This window comes from Chiloscyllium plagiosum, unplaced genomic scaffold (genome assembly GCF_037043375.1).
Source record: "Chiloscyllium plagiosum isolate Xiang-an unplaced genomic scaffold, Cpla_swu_hap1 HiC_scaffold_17, whole genome shotgun sequence".
NCBI lineage: Eukaryota > Metazoa > Chordata > Chondrichthyes > Orectolobiformes > Hemiscylliidae > Chiloscyllium > Chiloscyllium plagiosum.
Genome location: NW_028270155.1, coordinates 67553996 through 67570471, shown reverse-complemented (window position 1 = coordinate 67570471; position 16476 = coordinate 67553996). Strand labels below are relative to the sequence as shown.

The following is a 16476-nucleotide window of genomic DNA, read 5'->3' as shown; positions in this document are numbered from 1 at the left end:
TTGAAATCCCTTGCTGCTACTCCCTATTTTGGCTTTTGTCAGAAATTAGATTAGATTAGATTAGATTACTTACCGTGTGGAAACAGGCCCTTCGGCCCAACAAGTCCACACCGACCCGCCGAAGCGCAACCCACCCATACCCCTACATTTACCCCTTTAACCTAACACCCCTTTCACCTGACCCGCACATCTTTGTGACTGTGGGAGGAAACCTGAGCACCCGGAGGAAACCCACGCAGACACGGGGAGAATGTGCAAACTCCACACAGTCAGTCGCCTGAGTCGTGAATTGAACCCGGGTCTCTGGCGCTGTGAGGCAGCAGTGCTAACCACTGTGCCACCGTGCCGCCCACGGTGTGCCGACAAATTCCCTTTGTTTAGAGATTTGTTATATACATTCAGAAGTGTTGCATCTTTGTTCCTTCCTTCAGCCAATATAGCATAATTTGATAATCTTTCTGCCATGTCACCCACTTCAACACTTTAATTGTTACTTTAGTCAACATTGTCACCCCTGCTACTTTTTAATCTCTCTACTTCATGTATAATCCATGTAACAATGCACGTTAAATGCTACTCTGGAACTTTTGCATATTGGTCTGTGTCATCCACTTATCTTCTTATTCACTATACTGATGCATTTAGGTATTTATCATTAAAATCAAACAAACTCTTTTATTCTATTTTCCAACGTGTGCTCTACTTTTCAAAATACTCTGGATAATCTGCCTTCCACTTCCAGTTTTGTTTTTCTTTTTCTGAATCAGGGCTCTCCGCCCAACCTCTGTCACTTTAGTTTAAATTATTCCTGATAGCTTGAGCAAACCTGCCTGAAAAGGTGTTGTATTTGGTCTATATTGATCCTAACTTCCTTAGAAACTGTCGCAATGCCCAAGAAACACCTTCCACCCCGACCTCTTTTCTAACACCTTCCACCCCGACTTCAAATTTACCTGGACCGTCTCCGACTCCTCCCTCCCCTTCCTAGACCTCTCTATTTCTATCTCGGAAGACCGACTCAACACGGACGTTTATTATAAACCGACTGACTCCCACAGCTCCCTAGATTACACCACCTCCCACCCTGCCCCCTGTAAAAACGCGATCCCATATTCCTAATTCCTTCGCCTCCGCCGCATCTGCTCCCAGGAGGACTAATTCAAATACCGAACAACCCAGATGGCCTCCTTCTTCAAAGACCGCAATTTCCCCTCAGACGTGGTTGACGATGCTATCCACCGCATCTCCTCCACTTCCCGCTCCTCCGCCCTTGAACCCCGCCCCGCCAGTCGCCACGAGGGCAGAACCCCACTGGTCCTCACCTACCACCCCACCAACCTCCAGATACATCGCATCATCCTTTGTCATTTCCGCCACCTCCAAACAGACCCCCCCACCAAGGATATATTTCCCTCCCCTCCCCGCATTCCGGAAAGACCACTCCCTCCGCGACTCCCTCGTCAGGTCCACACACTCCACCAAACCAACCTCCACTCCCGCACCTTCCCCTGCAACCGCAAGAAATGTAAAACTTGTGCCCACACCTCTCCCCTCACTTCCCTCCAAGGCCCCAAGGGATCCTTCAATATCCATCAGAAATTCACCTACACCTCCACACACATCGAGTGCAGCGGATGCAGTAAATGATGTGGCCTCCTATACATTGGGGAGACAGGCCGCCTACTTGCGGAACGTTTCAGAGAACACCTCTGGGACACCCATACCAACCAACCCAACCGCCCCTTGGCTGAACACTTTAACTCCCCCTCCCACTCCACCAAGGACACACCCTCATCATTCCTGAAGAAGGGCTTATGCCTGGAGGAAGAGTGCCTCATCTTCCGCTTAGGAACCCTCCAACCACAAGGGATGAATGCAGATTTCTCCACCTTCCTCATTTCCCCCCCCACCTTTTCTCAGTCCCAACCCTCGGACTCAGCACCGCCTTCTTGACCTGCAATCTTCTTCCCGACCTCTCCGCCCCCAACCCCTCTCTGGCTTATCACCCTCACCTTAACCTCCTTCCACCTATCGCATTCCCAGTGCCCCTCCCCCAAGTCCCTCCTCCCTACCTTTTGTCTTAGCCTGCTTGGCACACCCTCCTCATTCCTGAAGAACAGCTTATGCCCGAAACGTTGATTCTCCTGCTCCTTTGATGCTGCCTGACCTGCTGCGCTTTTCCAGCAACACATTTTTCAGCTCTGATCTCCAGCATCTGCAGTCCTCACTTTCTCCAAGAAATCTAAAGCCTACTGTCCTGCACCATCTCTTCAATTGTTTTCATTCATCTATTCTGTTGTCTTATTTATATGTCATAAGCACCGATATCTAAAAGCCCAATATTTTAAATCTTTTTCTTAAAATCTGCTTGCGGCATCTTAATCTATTTTCCACTTTTTTTGGTGGTACCAATTTGTATTACTTTACAACTTCGGTTTGACTTTTAAAGATCACTGATTTTTCTTCGATCCATAGGGGCATTGAAATAAGGTTTAATGTGTATTACAACAAAAATATCAAGCTGCCTTATTTATGAAGTATCTCACTTAACCATGAATCTGGAGTGTAAGATGTTGAGGAGTGACTTTCTGGAGGTTTATAAAATCACAAGGGGCAAAGATGAGGTGAATATCAAAGATCTTTTCTCCACCTTCTGATGCTGCCTGGCTTGCTGTGTTCTTCCAGTCTCCTGCCTGTCTACCTTGGATTCCAACGTCTGCAGTTTTTTGTCTCTTTTCCCCAAGGGTAGCGGAATTCAAAACTAGTGGGCATATTTTTAAGGTGAGAGAAGAAAGATGTAAGACGGAGCTTAGGGGCACCTTTTTACACAACAAGTGGTTTGTATGTGGAATGAACTTCCAGAGGAAATGGTTAAAGCAGTACAGTTACTACTTTTAAAAGGCATTTGGACAGGTACATAAATAGGAAAGGTTTAGAGGATTGCAGACCAAATGCAGGCAAGCTGGACTAGTTTAGATTTGGGAAATGTGATCAACATGGATAAGGGTCTGTTTCTGTACTGTATGGCTCCATGGTAGTCTGTCTGTCCTTTCTGACACATTGTGTTCTGAGGAAGGGTCGCTCGACCTGAAAAGAAAACTGATTTCTCGCCACAGATGCTGCCAGACTTGCTGAGCTTTACTAGCAATTTTTGTTCCTGATTTACAGCATCCGCAATTCTTTTGGTTTTTATTTGTATTATTGACCTGTTTGTGTATTCTAACCAGATACGTGCCAGCGTACTGCTGTTTATCCAGAGTGATGGGCTACTCATTGATCTAATGTTGTGTAGGAATACTTGTTTTAGGGGCATGTAATTGTATTAAGATGTGTGTAGAAGATCAGCAATGTTAAGTTTAAAAGTAAGAAAAAAAATTTTCCTTTAATATGTGGGTCAATTTGAAAACATAACCTGAAATTTTGTTGATTCGTTGATTTCATTTTGCGACAGCCCGGACTCCACCTCGGAGGACTGATCCCTTTCCTGCACCTCCAGAAGATGGTAAGCCTGTTTTGGAACACTTTCTTCTGTGTGCATGTATATATGTCTGTGTTCAACTTCCTCCTCATCAGGGAATGTGGCTTTGTCTGATTTAGCTTGACCTAGATTTCACTTCCAGGTCAGTAATAAGATATTGGTTGTTCACATGATAACTTTATTTCAGGTCAGTTTACCAAGCCATTTTCATTCTGGATGACAGTTGACTGTACAAGTTTGCTGAGTGAATTTTGATACTCGTGTTCTATTTCAATTCAAAGATTCCTTTGTTTACAACGTGTTTTCTTGTCATTCCATTCAAAACTTAATTGATTCCAAAATTCGGCTATTTTAGGTGAACATGGTTGATCTACTATCTGGATCAGTGGTGCTGGAAGAGCACAGCAATTCAGGCAGCATCCGAGGACAGGCAAAATCGACGTTTCGGGTAAAAGCCCTTCCTTTATTCCTGATGAAGGGCTTTTGCCCGAAACGTCGATTTTGCCTGTCCTCGGATGCTGCCTGAATTGCTGTGCTCTTCCAGCACCACTGATCCAGAATCTGGTTTCCAGCATCTGCAGTCATTGTTTTTACCTACATGGTTGATCTACTATCTCAGTTCTATATTACCACTTTCACTCTGTATCCCTTAAAATAAATAACTACTGTCAGGTCAATATCTGACATTTCGTTAAAAAAAATTCAAAAATGTAAAACATAAGGAAGAAATCTGACATTCTGGTGAAAGGAATGACCTTCCTTTCTATTTAAAGTTTGTTGCATTTTTCATTTAACTCCCTTTTTCAGGTGATACTTTGAATTCCATCTTTTCACTCTGGGTCGATGCTGAGTAACGAACTGCAAATATGAAACTGTTTCGGCGGAAATTCTGTACATTGGTGCATGAAGTATTTTTATTAGCACTCACTGAACAGTGGTTAATGCTCTTTACTTTGGTGCTGGACTTTACATATTAATGTTTTGTGTAGATACTGTTGCAGTGAAAGAAGCTGAGAAAGTGATTGCTCCAACAGAAGTGCATTCTCCTGTGCTGCAAAGAATGCAGGTTAGTAATGCAATCTGTGGAAAATCTTTATCATAAATCAGACAATAAAAACTAATTGTTTCCACACAAGCTGCCAGACCTGTTAAGTATTTCCAGCAGGTTTTGCTTTTACTGCAGCTTTCCTGCATTCAGGTATTTTTCCTTTGTCTTAGTTGTTAATTGTTTAAAGCTGGTACATATGCAGAATATCTTATCAAGTAATCATTTTGCTTTTTGTTTCCTTCTGTTTTCCAAAGGCTTTGATTCTTTACTTAGTATAGATCCTTGGGCAGCCAGTAGCTGCCAATAAATTCAATCCTTCTCAATGCAGGAACTTGGAGACCAAGTGGGGCTAACTTGTTTTACTATATGTAATTAGTCCTATATATATATAAATTTAGAACAGAGGTAATTGAGTGGCAGGCTCTTTTAACTTCTCAATCTTCAAGCGCATGAACATTGAAAGCGATCTGTAGTTTCCCCAAATGATATGGCCTAACACCGTCCAGGTCAAGAATCAAACCTGTGCCTTCTGGTCTGTTTGGGTTGGTACCACATCACATGATGAATGTATCCACTGAGCTAGTGGAGAAGTGGCATTCCTATTTGCTGCTAAACGTATAACCTTTCCATGTAATGTCAGATATTGACCTGATTGTAGTTATTTTAAGGGGTATGGAGCAAAAGTGGAAATGTAGCACTGAGTTCGAGGAAGAGCCATAATCAGCTTGAATAGTGGAGCAGGCTCGAAGGACCGGATGACCTAGCCCTGCTCCTAGTTTCTATGTTATGATGCGCCCCTGGGCAGGTGGAACGTGAACCCAGACCTTCTGGCTTATAAGTAGGGATACTACTTCACTGCATAACAAGCCCATTTTGACCAAATTGTATGCATATTTTGTTTAAAATAATCCAGCAAATGTCTTGCAATCTGATTGTACCATGACATGCTTGGAACAGTAGCATGCTAAACTACTTCATTTCCTTGTGAAGTTGGACCAGAGCAATTAATATAAGAATGAAAACAAAGTGCTGGAAACACTCATCAGGTTTGGCTGTGACTGCGGACAGAGGAACAGTTAATAATTTGACTTGAATATAGCTTCTATTCAGAAGTTATCAATTTAGATACTTGCAGTGTCGGGATTAGAATTGGTCACATCACTTAACCCTAGTCTGAGGGTTTCAAAAATTTCTCCTATCCTAGTTACAGGATGTTGCATTTTCAGTAGTGATTGCATTTTTGGAAAACATTTGTGGATTTCCTTAGGTGCTGGCAACTTGATTTTTTTGGTTGCATGCTTAATGCAGAGTGTTGACAGCTGTGTCTTTGTCTTCTCTGGTTGAAGTTTAGAACACCTGTGCCAAAACCTAACAACAGTAAAGGATATATTCCCCCATTTGCCAAGGTGAGCTACAATGATTTTGTTTTGCTGTCAAGTAATAGTCTTGGTATAGCACTATAAAAGTAGTATTGACTGAAACTGAACGTTTTTAAAAATTTCATCTTACCCTAATGTAACATTGGATCTAAATATTGAGATTGGATTGCATCCCAGCTGTCTAGAAGTTGTGTGTGATTTTTATACAGGATGAATTTTATAATGTTCACAACAAGCTTTTATGAACAGTGTTTATTCATACTATATGTAACTATGGCGAAGATGTGGCTTTTAAGAGGTTATTTTGTCCTGGTTTCTTTTTGAAGGGAGGTTGTAAGGCAAAAGTGTTGAACTGTCTAAGAAAGTAAGCAGCTTATGAGGCCTCTGGTTTTAAGGTGGAAACAATGGAAACAGTCTGGGTATGACCAGCTCTCTCAAACCAAGCTTTCTAGATTGTTTTTTGTTTTTAGTTTTAGCTTTAAACAGAAGCTATTGAGGTCTCAACAGAGTTGGAAGCTTCAGTGAATGCTTCTTGACTGCTATTCTCTCTGACCTTTACTTGATGTTTTTTTCTCCTGAATTGGAGAACTGCATGTGAATCTGAGTGTCAATTTTCCTTTTTGAAGGGGAGTGTTTATGGGATGTTACTGTATTGGAACAGCTAATTAGTAATAGTTACTGTGTGTGTTATTCTGTGTTAAGTTTTCCAATAGAGTTATGTTATTTTAAACTCTTTGTTCTTTAGTTATATTTTAACTACTGTGTTTAACATCGAATAGTTTGACCAGTTGCATTTCATCTGGGACACTTTACATTTGCCTTGAAAATAAGAAAATGTTTGTCTTCCAGTTGAAACACTGAGACACTATCACAGAAACCATTGCTACAGGTAAAGTGACAGAAATGTTAGGATCGGGTAATAGTCTAGGTTTTTGTAACACAAATTCTGGGCATCTCACTGCATCAGTCATCAGGAGCAGCACCTCTATTTGAAATTGCTAGTGAAGATTGTTGTAGTAACTGAATTAACACTGAAGCTCATGGAGCTATCGATGATACAAATATCTCAGCAAGTGACCCATTAGCTTTTTCTCGAGCTTCCCATAAAGTTCTGGGAAACACCTGATCTGATCCCAGGGATTTATCTAGCTTTGTGAATTTTAAGACCTACAGTACCACCTCTTCTGGAAAATGAACACTTCAAGACATTGCCTTCTCCGTTGTAATTATACGTTGAGTATCTCTTCCATCTTCTGTGTTTCACACATAAACGGCCACATTGATCTTTAAGGGGTCCTCTTCTGTCCCTAGTTACTTTTTTGTCCTTAATGTATTTATATAATTTCTTTGGATTCTCCTTAACTCTATTTGCCAAAGCTATCTGATGTCTCCTTTTTTTCCCTCCCAATATTCCCCTTGAGTATACTCCGACTTCCCTTTTTCTCTTCTCGGGATTCACTTGATCCCAGTTGTCTATACCTGATATATTCCCCCTTTTTCAATTTCTCGAGACACCCAGCATTCCCTACACCTACCAGCCTTCCCTTTCACATTAATAAAAGCGTAGTGTCTCTGAACTCTTGTTATCTCGTTGTTTAAGGTCTCCCATGTCCCAACTGTCCCTTTAACTGCAAATAGCCTCCTCAATCAACTTATAAAGTTCCCGCTTAATACTGTCAAAATTGGCCTTAATCCAGTTTAATCTTAAACTTTTCGATCAGTTCTATCCTTTTCATAACTATTTTAAAACTACTAGAATTATGATCACTTACAGATAAGCATACTGGAATGGATAGAGATTGAGGAAGCTGATGTGCTGAAAATTTTGACAAACATTAAGATTGACAAGTCGCCAGGGCCAGACCAGATTTGTCCTCTGCTGCTTTGGGAGGTGAGAAATGTGATTGCTTCGCCGCTTGCGAAGATCTTTGCATCCTCGCTCTCCACCGGAGTCGTACCTGGGGACTGGAGGACGTCAAGTGTAATTCCTCTCTTCAAGAAAGGATATAGGGAAATCCCTGGCAATTTCAGACCAGTCAGTCTCACGTCTGTCGTCTGCAAGGTGTTAGAAAGGATTCTGAGGGATAGGATTTATGACCATCTGGAAGAGCATGGCTTGATTAAATGCAGACAACACGGCTTTGTGAGGGGCAGGTCATGCCTCACAAATCTTATTGAGTTCTTTGAGGATGTTACTAGTCAAATTGATGAGGGTCGAGTGGTGGATGTGGTGTATTTGGACTTCAGCAAGGCATTTGATGAGGGTCGCCATGGTAGGCTCGTTCAGAAGGTCAGGAGGAATGGGATACAGGGAAATTTAGCTGTCTGGATACAGAATTGGCTGGTCGACAGAAGACAGCGAGTGATAGTGGAAGGAAAGTATTCTGCCTGGAAGTCAGTGGTGAGTGGTTTTCCACAGGGCTCTGTTCTTGGGCCTCTACTCTTTGTAATTTTTATTAATGACTTGGATGAGGAGATTGAAGGATGGATTAGCAAGTTTGCAGACGACACAAAGGTTGGAGGTGTCGTTGACAGTATAGAAGACTGTTGTAGGCTGCAGCGTGACATTGACAGGATGCAGAGATGGGCTGAGAGGTGGGAGATGGAGTTCAACCTGGATAAATGCAAGGTGATGCATTTTGGAAGGTTGATCTTCAAAGTTGAGTACAGGATTAAAGACAGGATTCTTGGCAGTGTGGAGGAACAGAGGGATCTTGGTGTGCAGGTACATAGATCCCTTAAAATTACCACCCAAGTGGATTGGAGAAAGTGAGGACTGCAGATGCACTGATAGGGTGGGGAGGGAAACATATTCTTGGTGGTGGTTTCCCTCTCCACCCCTATCAGCGTTCCGGAAAGACCACTCCCTCCGCGACTCCCTTGTCAGATCCACACTCCCCACCAACCCAACCTCCACTCACGGCACCTTCCCCTGCAACCGCAAAAAATGCAAAACTTGTGCCCACACCTCCCCCCTCACTTCCCTCCAAGGCCCCAAGGGATCCTTCAATATCCATCAGAAATTCACCTACACCTCCACACACATCATTTACTGCATCCGCTGCACCCGATGTGGTCTCCTATACATTGGGGAGACAGGCCGCCTACTTGCGGAACGTTTCAGAGAACACCTCTGGGACACCTGCACCAACCAACTCAACCGCCCCGTGGCTGAACACTTTAACTCCCCCTCCCACTCCGCCAAGGACATGCAGGTCCTTGGCCTCCTCCATCACCAGACCATGGCAACACAACGCCTGGAGAAAGAGCGAGTCATCTTCTGCCTAGGAACCCTCCAGCCACAGGGGATGAATGCAGATTTCTCCAGCTTCCTCATTTCCCCTCCCCCCCCCCCCCCCCCCCCCCCCCCCACCTTTTCTCATCCCAGCCCTCAGACTCAGCACCGCCTTCTTGACCTGCAATCTTCTTCCCAACCTCTCCGCCCCCCACCCCATCTCCGGCCTATCACCCTCACCTTAACCTCCTTCCACCTATCGCATTCCCAGTGCCCCTCCCCCATGTCCCTCCTCCCTACCTTTTATCTTAGCCTGCTTGGCACACCCTCCTTATTCCTGAAGAAGGGCTTATGCCTGAAACGCCGATTCTCCTTCTCCTTTGCTGCCTGACCGGCGCTTTTCCAGCAACACATTTTCAACCCAAGTGGATAGGGTTGTTAAGAAAGCATATGGTGTTTTGGCTTTCATTAACAGGGGGATTGAGTTTAAGAGCCGTGAGATCTTGTTGCAGCTCTATAAAACTTTGGTTAGACCGCATTTGGAATGCTGTGTCCAGTTCTGGTTGCCCTATTATAGGAAAGATGTGGATGTTTTGGAGAGGGTTCAGAGGAAGTTTACCAGGATGCTGCCTGAAATGTTGGGCTTATCTTACGAAGAGAGGTTGACTAAGCTCAGAATTTTTTCATTGGAAAAAAGGAAGAGAGGGGACCTAATTGAGGTGTACTAGATAATGAGAGGCATAGATAGAGTTGATAGCCAAATACTTTTTCCAGGGCAGAAATTGTTAACACGAGGGGTCATAGTTTTAAGCTGTTTGGCGGAAAGTATAGAGGGGATGTCAGAGGTGGGTTCTTTAAGCAGAGAGTTGTGAGAGCAGGGAATGCATTGCCAGCAGCAGTTGTGGAAGCAAGGTCATTGGGGATATTTAAGAGACTGCTGGACATGCGTGTGGTCACAGAAATTTGAGAGTTCGTACATTAGGTTTACCTTACATGAGGATCAATGGTCGGCACAACATCTTGGGCTGAAGGGCCTGTTCTGTGCTGTACTGTTCTATGTTCTATACCCTAAAGTGCTCCCCCACTGACAATTCAGTCAGTTTGCCCCTCTTTATTTCCCACCAGAAGGTCAAGTGTTGCTCCTTCTCTGGGAGGTGAGTCCACATATTGAATAAGGAAGTTTTCTTGTACTGTACACACTTACCCTCTCCATCGATGCCCTTAACAGTATGACCAGTCCCAGTCTGTTTGGAAATTGAAATCTCCTACCATTACAACCCTATTTTTCTTACATATAACTGAGATCTCCTTACATATTTGCTTCTCAATTTCTCACTGACGACAGATCTAACAAGGTGATCATCCCTATATTATTTTTAAGTTCCACCCATATAACTACACTGGACAGTATCCTGGAAATATTCTCCCTGAATACAGCCATAATGTCATCCCTGAGCAAAAGCGCCACTCCCCTTCCTATATTGCCTCTCTTTCTATCCTTCATATAGCATCTATAGTGTGGTGAAGAAGGCATATGGCGTACTGGCTTTTATTGGTAGAGGAATTGAGTTCCGGAGCCCTGAGGTCATGTTGCAGTTGTATAAGACTCTGGTGCGGCTGCATCTGGAGTATTGTGTGCAGTTTTGGTCGCCATACTATAGGAAGGATGAGGAGGCATTGGAACGGGTGCAGAGGAGGTTTACCAGGATGTTGCCTGGTATGGTAGGAAGATCGTATGAGGAAAGGCTGAGGCACTTGGGGCTGTTTTCATTGGAGAAAAGAAGGTTTAGGGGTGACTTGATAGAGGTGTACAAGATGATTAGGGGTTTAGATAGGGTTGACCATGAGAACCTTTTTCCACGTATGGAGTCAGCTATTATGAGGGGGCATAGCTTTAAATTAAGGGGTGGTAAGTATAGGACAGATGTTAGGGGTCGATTCTTTACTCAGCGAGTCGTGAGTTCATGGAATGCCCTGCCAGTAGCAGTGGTGGACTCTCCCTCTTTATGGGCATTTAAACGGGCATTGGATAGGCATATGGAGGATAGTGGGCTAGTGTAGGTTAGGTGGGCTTGGATCGGCGCAACATCGAGGGCCAAAGGGCCTGTACTGCGCTGTATTTTTCTATGTTCTATATCCTGGAACATTAAGCTACCAGTCCTGTCCATCCCTGAGATGCGTTTCTGTAATAGCTATAATATCCCAGTCCCATGTTTCCAACTGTGCCTTAAATTCAACTGCCTTGCCTGACAGGCCTCTTGCATTGAAGTTAATGCAATTTTTATCAGTCTTATCTCGTTCTCTGCTAAGCTCTTATCTGCTTTTTGGTCGCCCTTCTATAGGAAGGATGTTGTTAAACTTGAGAGGGTGCAGAAACTATTTACAAGGTTTGGGTAAGTGCGAGGTGCAATAGTTTTGGAAAAGCAAATCAGAGCAGGACTTATACAATTACTGGTAAGAGACCTTGGAGTGCAGGTTCATAGTTCCTTGGAAGTAGAGTTATAGGTAGATAGGATAGTGAAGAAGGCTTTTGGTATGCTTTCCTTTATTGGTCAGAGCATTGAGCATAGGAGTTGGGAGGTCATGTTGCGGCTGTACAGAACATTGGTTAGGCTAATTTTGGAATATTACGAGCAATTCTGGTCTCCTTCCTATCGGAAGGATGCTGTGAAACTTGAAAGGGTTCAGAAAAGATTTACAAGGACATTGCCAGAGTTGGAGATTTGAGCTATCGGGGGATGTTGAATAGGCTGGGGCTGTTTTCCTTGGAGCTTCGGAAGCTGAGGGGTGACCTTTATAGAGGTTTATAAAATCATGAGGATCATGGATTGCATAAATAGATAGGTCTTTTCCCTGGGTTGGGGGAGTCCAGAACTAGAGGACATAGGTTCAGGGTGAGAGGGGAAAGATATAAAAGTGAGCTAAGGGGCAACTTTTTAATGCAGAGGGTTGTGTGTGTATGGGATGAGCTGCCAGAAGAACTGGTGGAGGCTGGTACAATTACAGCATTTAAACATCATCTTGTTGTATATGAATAGGAAGTGTTTAGGGGGATATGGGCCAGTGGGACTAGATTAGGTTAGGATATCTGGTTGGCATGGATGAATTGGACCAAAGAGGGTCTCTTCATGCTGTACATCTCTATGACTTTATGGAGGATTTAAGCTATATGGAGAGACTGAATACGCTGGGGCATTTTTCCCTGCAGCGCCAGAGAATGAGGGGTGACCTTATAGAGATTTATATAATCATGAGGGGTATGGATAAGGTGAATAGTTAGGTCTTTTTCCCAAGGTAGGGGAGTCCAAAACTAGAGGACATAGGTTTAAGGTGAGAGGGGAAGGATTTAAAAAGGACCTGAGGGGTAACCTTTTCATGCAGAAGATGGTACATGTATGGAGTGAGCTGCCAGAGGAAATTGTGGAGGTGGGGACAATTATAATATTTAAAAAGTATCTAGATGGTTATATGAATACAAGGGGTTTAGAGGCATATGGGCCAAATGCTGGCAAATAGGAGTAAGTCAGATTGGCATGAGTAGGACTGAAGGGTCTGTCTCCATGTTGTATGACTCTGACTATCTAATCAACTCTTAAAAATGATGGAAAGACACTCTTGAGACCGGGTCCACCTTTGGCTTCTGAAGGAAATGTGATTGTTTGTTACTTTTGAATTGTACAACCTGCTGAAAATCTGTGAAGAGGGAAGGCTACTGTTTGAATTTAGATTTTAGATTTAGCCTCTTAGAGTCATAGAGATGTACAGCATGGAAACAGATCCTTTGGTCCAACCTGTCCATGTCAACCAGATATCCCAACCCAATCTAGTCGCACCTGCCAACACACGGCCCATATCCCTCCAAACCCTCCCTATTCATATACCCATCCAAATGCCTCTGAAATGCTGCAATTGTACCAGCCTCCACCACCACCTCTGGCAGCTCATTCTATACACGTACCACCCTCTGCATGAAAAGGTTGCCCCTTAGGTCCCTTTTATATCTTTCACCTCTCACCCTAAACCTATGCCCTCTAGTTCTGGACTCCCCCAACCCAGGGAAAAGACTTTGTCTATTTACCCTATCTATGCCCCTCATAATTTTGTAAACCTCTATAAGGTCACTCCTCAGCCTCCGACGCTCCAGGGAAAACAGCCTCTCCCTAAAGCTCAAATCCTCCAACCCTGGCAACATTCTTGTAAATCTTTTCTGAATCCTTTCAAGTTTCACAACATCTTTTCGATAGAAAGGAAACCAGAATTGCACACAATATGCCAACAGTGGCCTAACCAATGTCCTGTACAGCCGCAACATGATGTCCCAATTCCTGTACTCAATACTCTGACGAATAAAAGAAAGCATACCAAACACGGCCTTCACTATCCTATCTACCTGCAACTCCACTTTCAAGGAGCTATGAACCTGCACTCCAAGGTTTCTTTGTTCAGCAACACTCCCTAGGACCTTACCATTAAGTGTATAAGTCCTGCTAAGGTTTGCTTTCCCAAAATGCAGCACCTTGCATTTACCTGAATTAAACTCTATCTGCCACTTCTCAGCCCATTGGTCCATCTGGTCAAGATCCTGTTGTAATCTGAAGTAACCTTCACTGTCCGCTTACACCTCCAATGTTGGTGTCATCTGCAAACTTACCATCTGTACCTCTTATGCTCGCATCCAAATCATTTATGTAAATGACAAAAAGTAGAGGACCCAGCACCAATCTTTGTGGCACTCCACTGGTCACAGGCATCCAGTCTGAAAAACAACCCTCTACCACCACCCTCTGTCTTCTATCTTTGAGCTAGTTCTTTATCCAAATGGTTAGTTCTCCCTGTATTCCATGAGATCTAACCTTGCTAACCAGTCTCTCATTGGAAACCTTGTCTAACGCCTTATTGAAGTAAAAGGAAAGCTGCTCAAAGAGACATGGAGCAATAGCAGAGGATGGTTTCGATCCATCGACCTCTGGGTTATGGGCCCAGCACGCTCCCGCTGCGCCACTCTGCTCTCACTTAAAGAGACATTCCCTGACTGGGAATTGAACCTGGGCTGCAGCGGTGGAAGCGCTGAATCCTAACCACTAGACCAGCAGGGAGAAACAGCAAAAACTCACCCCAGTGAAAGCATTGTTATATCAAGAAAAAAATAATTGCAAGGAAAGATAAAAAGGGTGTGTGAACTTGACAGCATTAGTTTGTTACTGAGTAAATTAAACGATTTAAGGCTTCATGCCAGAGAGGTGAACTGATAAGCTTCCTGTCTATTATTGAGGGCTGTGGAAATAGTGATACTTAGAGCTACAGATGTTGCCCAAATTTGCTATGCATTTTCAAGTTGAGTAGTTTGAAAGTTTTTGAGCGAAAGATGTACTGATATTAAATTTCTGGGCACCCATTTTTCTTACTGTTCAACATAGTGCTAAAACATGTAATCAGTCGACAGATCTACTTTTGCTGATCAAATTTATATTTGCATGAGTTGATAGTACAAGGATTTGGGAGTAGCATTTTGTTTTGAGCAAGAGATGTTGAAGGAATTTTAAAGAAAATGTTTTTATATAGTGGATAGTGCTGAACTGGATCTCACTGCCAATGAGCGTGATGGAAGAAGAGTGTGATTACTGATATCACATGGAAATCAGATGGCCATTGAGAGAAATAAACTTGCAAGGCTACAGTGATGGAAAATGTTAGGGGATTTGGACTGACTGGTTTGCAGTACAGGACACGAGAATGAGCTTGATGGGCTGAATAGTCTTGTGCTGGTAATGATTCTAAAAACTCTTTAACGATGTTCAGGCGTATCTGATGGAAAAACAGATTAAGGAAGTAGTGGAAAACAGAATATAAAATGCTTACATTGTGCATTGAAAGGATACTTTGCTACCACTAGGACTCATAACAGCACACAAACCAACTGCCACTCTCAGACAACAACTCACCAGAACGAAGGACCCGATACCCAGCATGAGCAAAACCAATGTAGTGTACAAAATCCCATGCAAGGACTGCACAAAACATTACAAAAGACAAACAGGAAGACTGCTAACGATCCGCATCCATGAACACCAACTAGCCACGAAACGACACGACCAGCTATCCTTAGTAGCCACACACGCGGATGACAAGCAACATGAATTTGACTGGGACAACACTACTATTATAGGACAAGCCAAACAGAGAACAGCCAGGGAATTCCTAGAGGCATGGCATTCATCCACAGATTCAATCAATAAGCACATTGACCTGGACCCAATATACCGACCACTGCAGCGGACAGCTGGAACTGACAACCGGAAGCTGCAGATTCAAACCATTATAAATGCCGAAGAAAAGATCACAGAAGCGCTTCACAGGAAGCTCCCAAGCACTGAGGATGTCACCTAGACAGGGGACGAAACATCTGCAACACAAATTCCCAGCGCGACGAACAGAACTACAACAACGAGCACCCGAGCTACAAATCTTCTCACAAACTTTGAATACTTTGCTATATTTGCAGTGAGAATCAAAGGTAAGGTAATCCACCATTGAGCAAACATTACGTCACCCTTCCTAGTATCACCTTCCTTACCTGTCTCCATTTTGAAAAAAAAAATGCCTCTGAAATGCTTTGGGATATTATTTATAGTCTTAGGTGGTATGAAAGTTCTTGCTGTTTTCGTAATGGTATTGGTTCAATATTTGTCAGAAATAATTGAATTTTGCTTTTAGCTTTGGGAACTTACGCATTTCTTAGAATTAAAGAATAATGGCCATATGTGGTTCTTCCAAGTAAATTTATACAGCTTATTATTTCAAGGGATCTTCTAGATTTCTTGTGACATTTGGTTGGCATACTTGAAATGTGGAATAGGTGCTGTTTGAAATTATGGCATCAATAAATGACATATGTCATTATGAGGAAAAGTATGGAGCAATCGCAATCCATCTTTGAAAATGTTTTCTTTCAGGCAGAACAGCTGAACTTTTCCCCAACAGTGGCCTCCACTCCCATCAATCAGCCTGAAGCACCGATAATCCCAATTGCTAAAAATGAGCCCATTGGATTGAAGGTGGCAGACTTTCTCCCAGTAAGTGGTGTTTAGCAATTTCCCTTCAGTTAATTTAAATTTTCATTGTAGTTGCAGGTTTTCTGTTCAGTGCAAACTCTTGGTAATATTACAATTGATTCTAACTTTCTGGATGCGATGCTTGAAATAAACTCTTCCTTCTGATCAATATTCAGTAATTGGTTTGCGGGGCTTTGGCCCAGTGAGACTTTTTTTTAAAACCCTTACTGCTTGGATCTGTTCACTGATCGTAGCTTGCAGGCTGTGTGTATTAATTTGCATCA

At 43.2% G+C, this 16476-nt stretch overlaps 1 protein-coding gene and 1 non-coding gene across 4 annotated transcripts in view; one reads left to right on the top strand and one right to left on the bottom strand.

The window, feature by feature from the left end:
* Nucleotides 1–16476, top strand: part of katnb1 (katanin p80 (WD repeat containing) subunit B 1) — an 80515-nt gene that overhangs the window by 42374 nt on the left and 21665 nt on the right. For 2 of the 3 annotated variants that reach the window (XM_043707274.2, XM_043707276.2), the window contains 4 exons: nucleotides 3452–3502; nucleotides 4468–4544; nucleotides 5873–5932; nucleotides 16094–16213. In XM_043707274.2, the coding sequence (XP_043563209.2) occupies nucleotides 3452–3502; nucleotides 4468–4544; nucleotides 5873–5932; nucleotides 16094–16213 (308 nt within the window). The remainder of the gene's footprint in view (nucleotides 1–3451; nucleotides 3503–4467; nucleotides 4545–5872; nucleotides 5933–16093; nucleotides 16214–16476) is intronic. The other variant, XM_043707275.2, reaches the window with a different exon arrangement.
* On the bottom strand, nucleotides 14077–14148 carry trnam-cau (transfer RNA methionine (anticodon CAU)). Its single transcript has one exon. It is a non-coding gene; the product is annotated as a tRNA-Met (tRNA).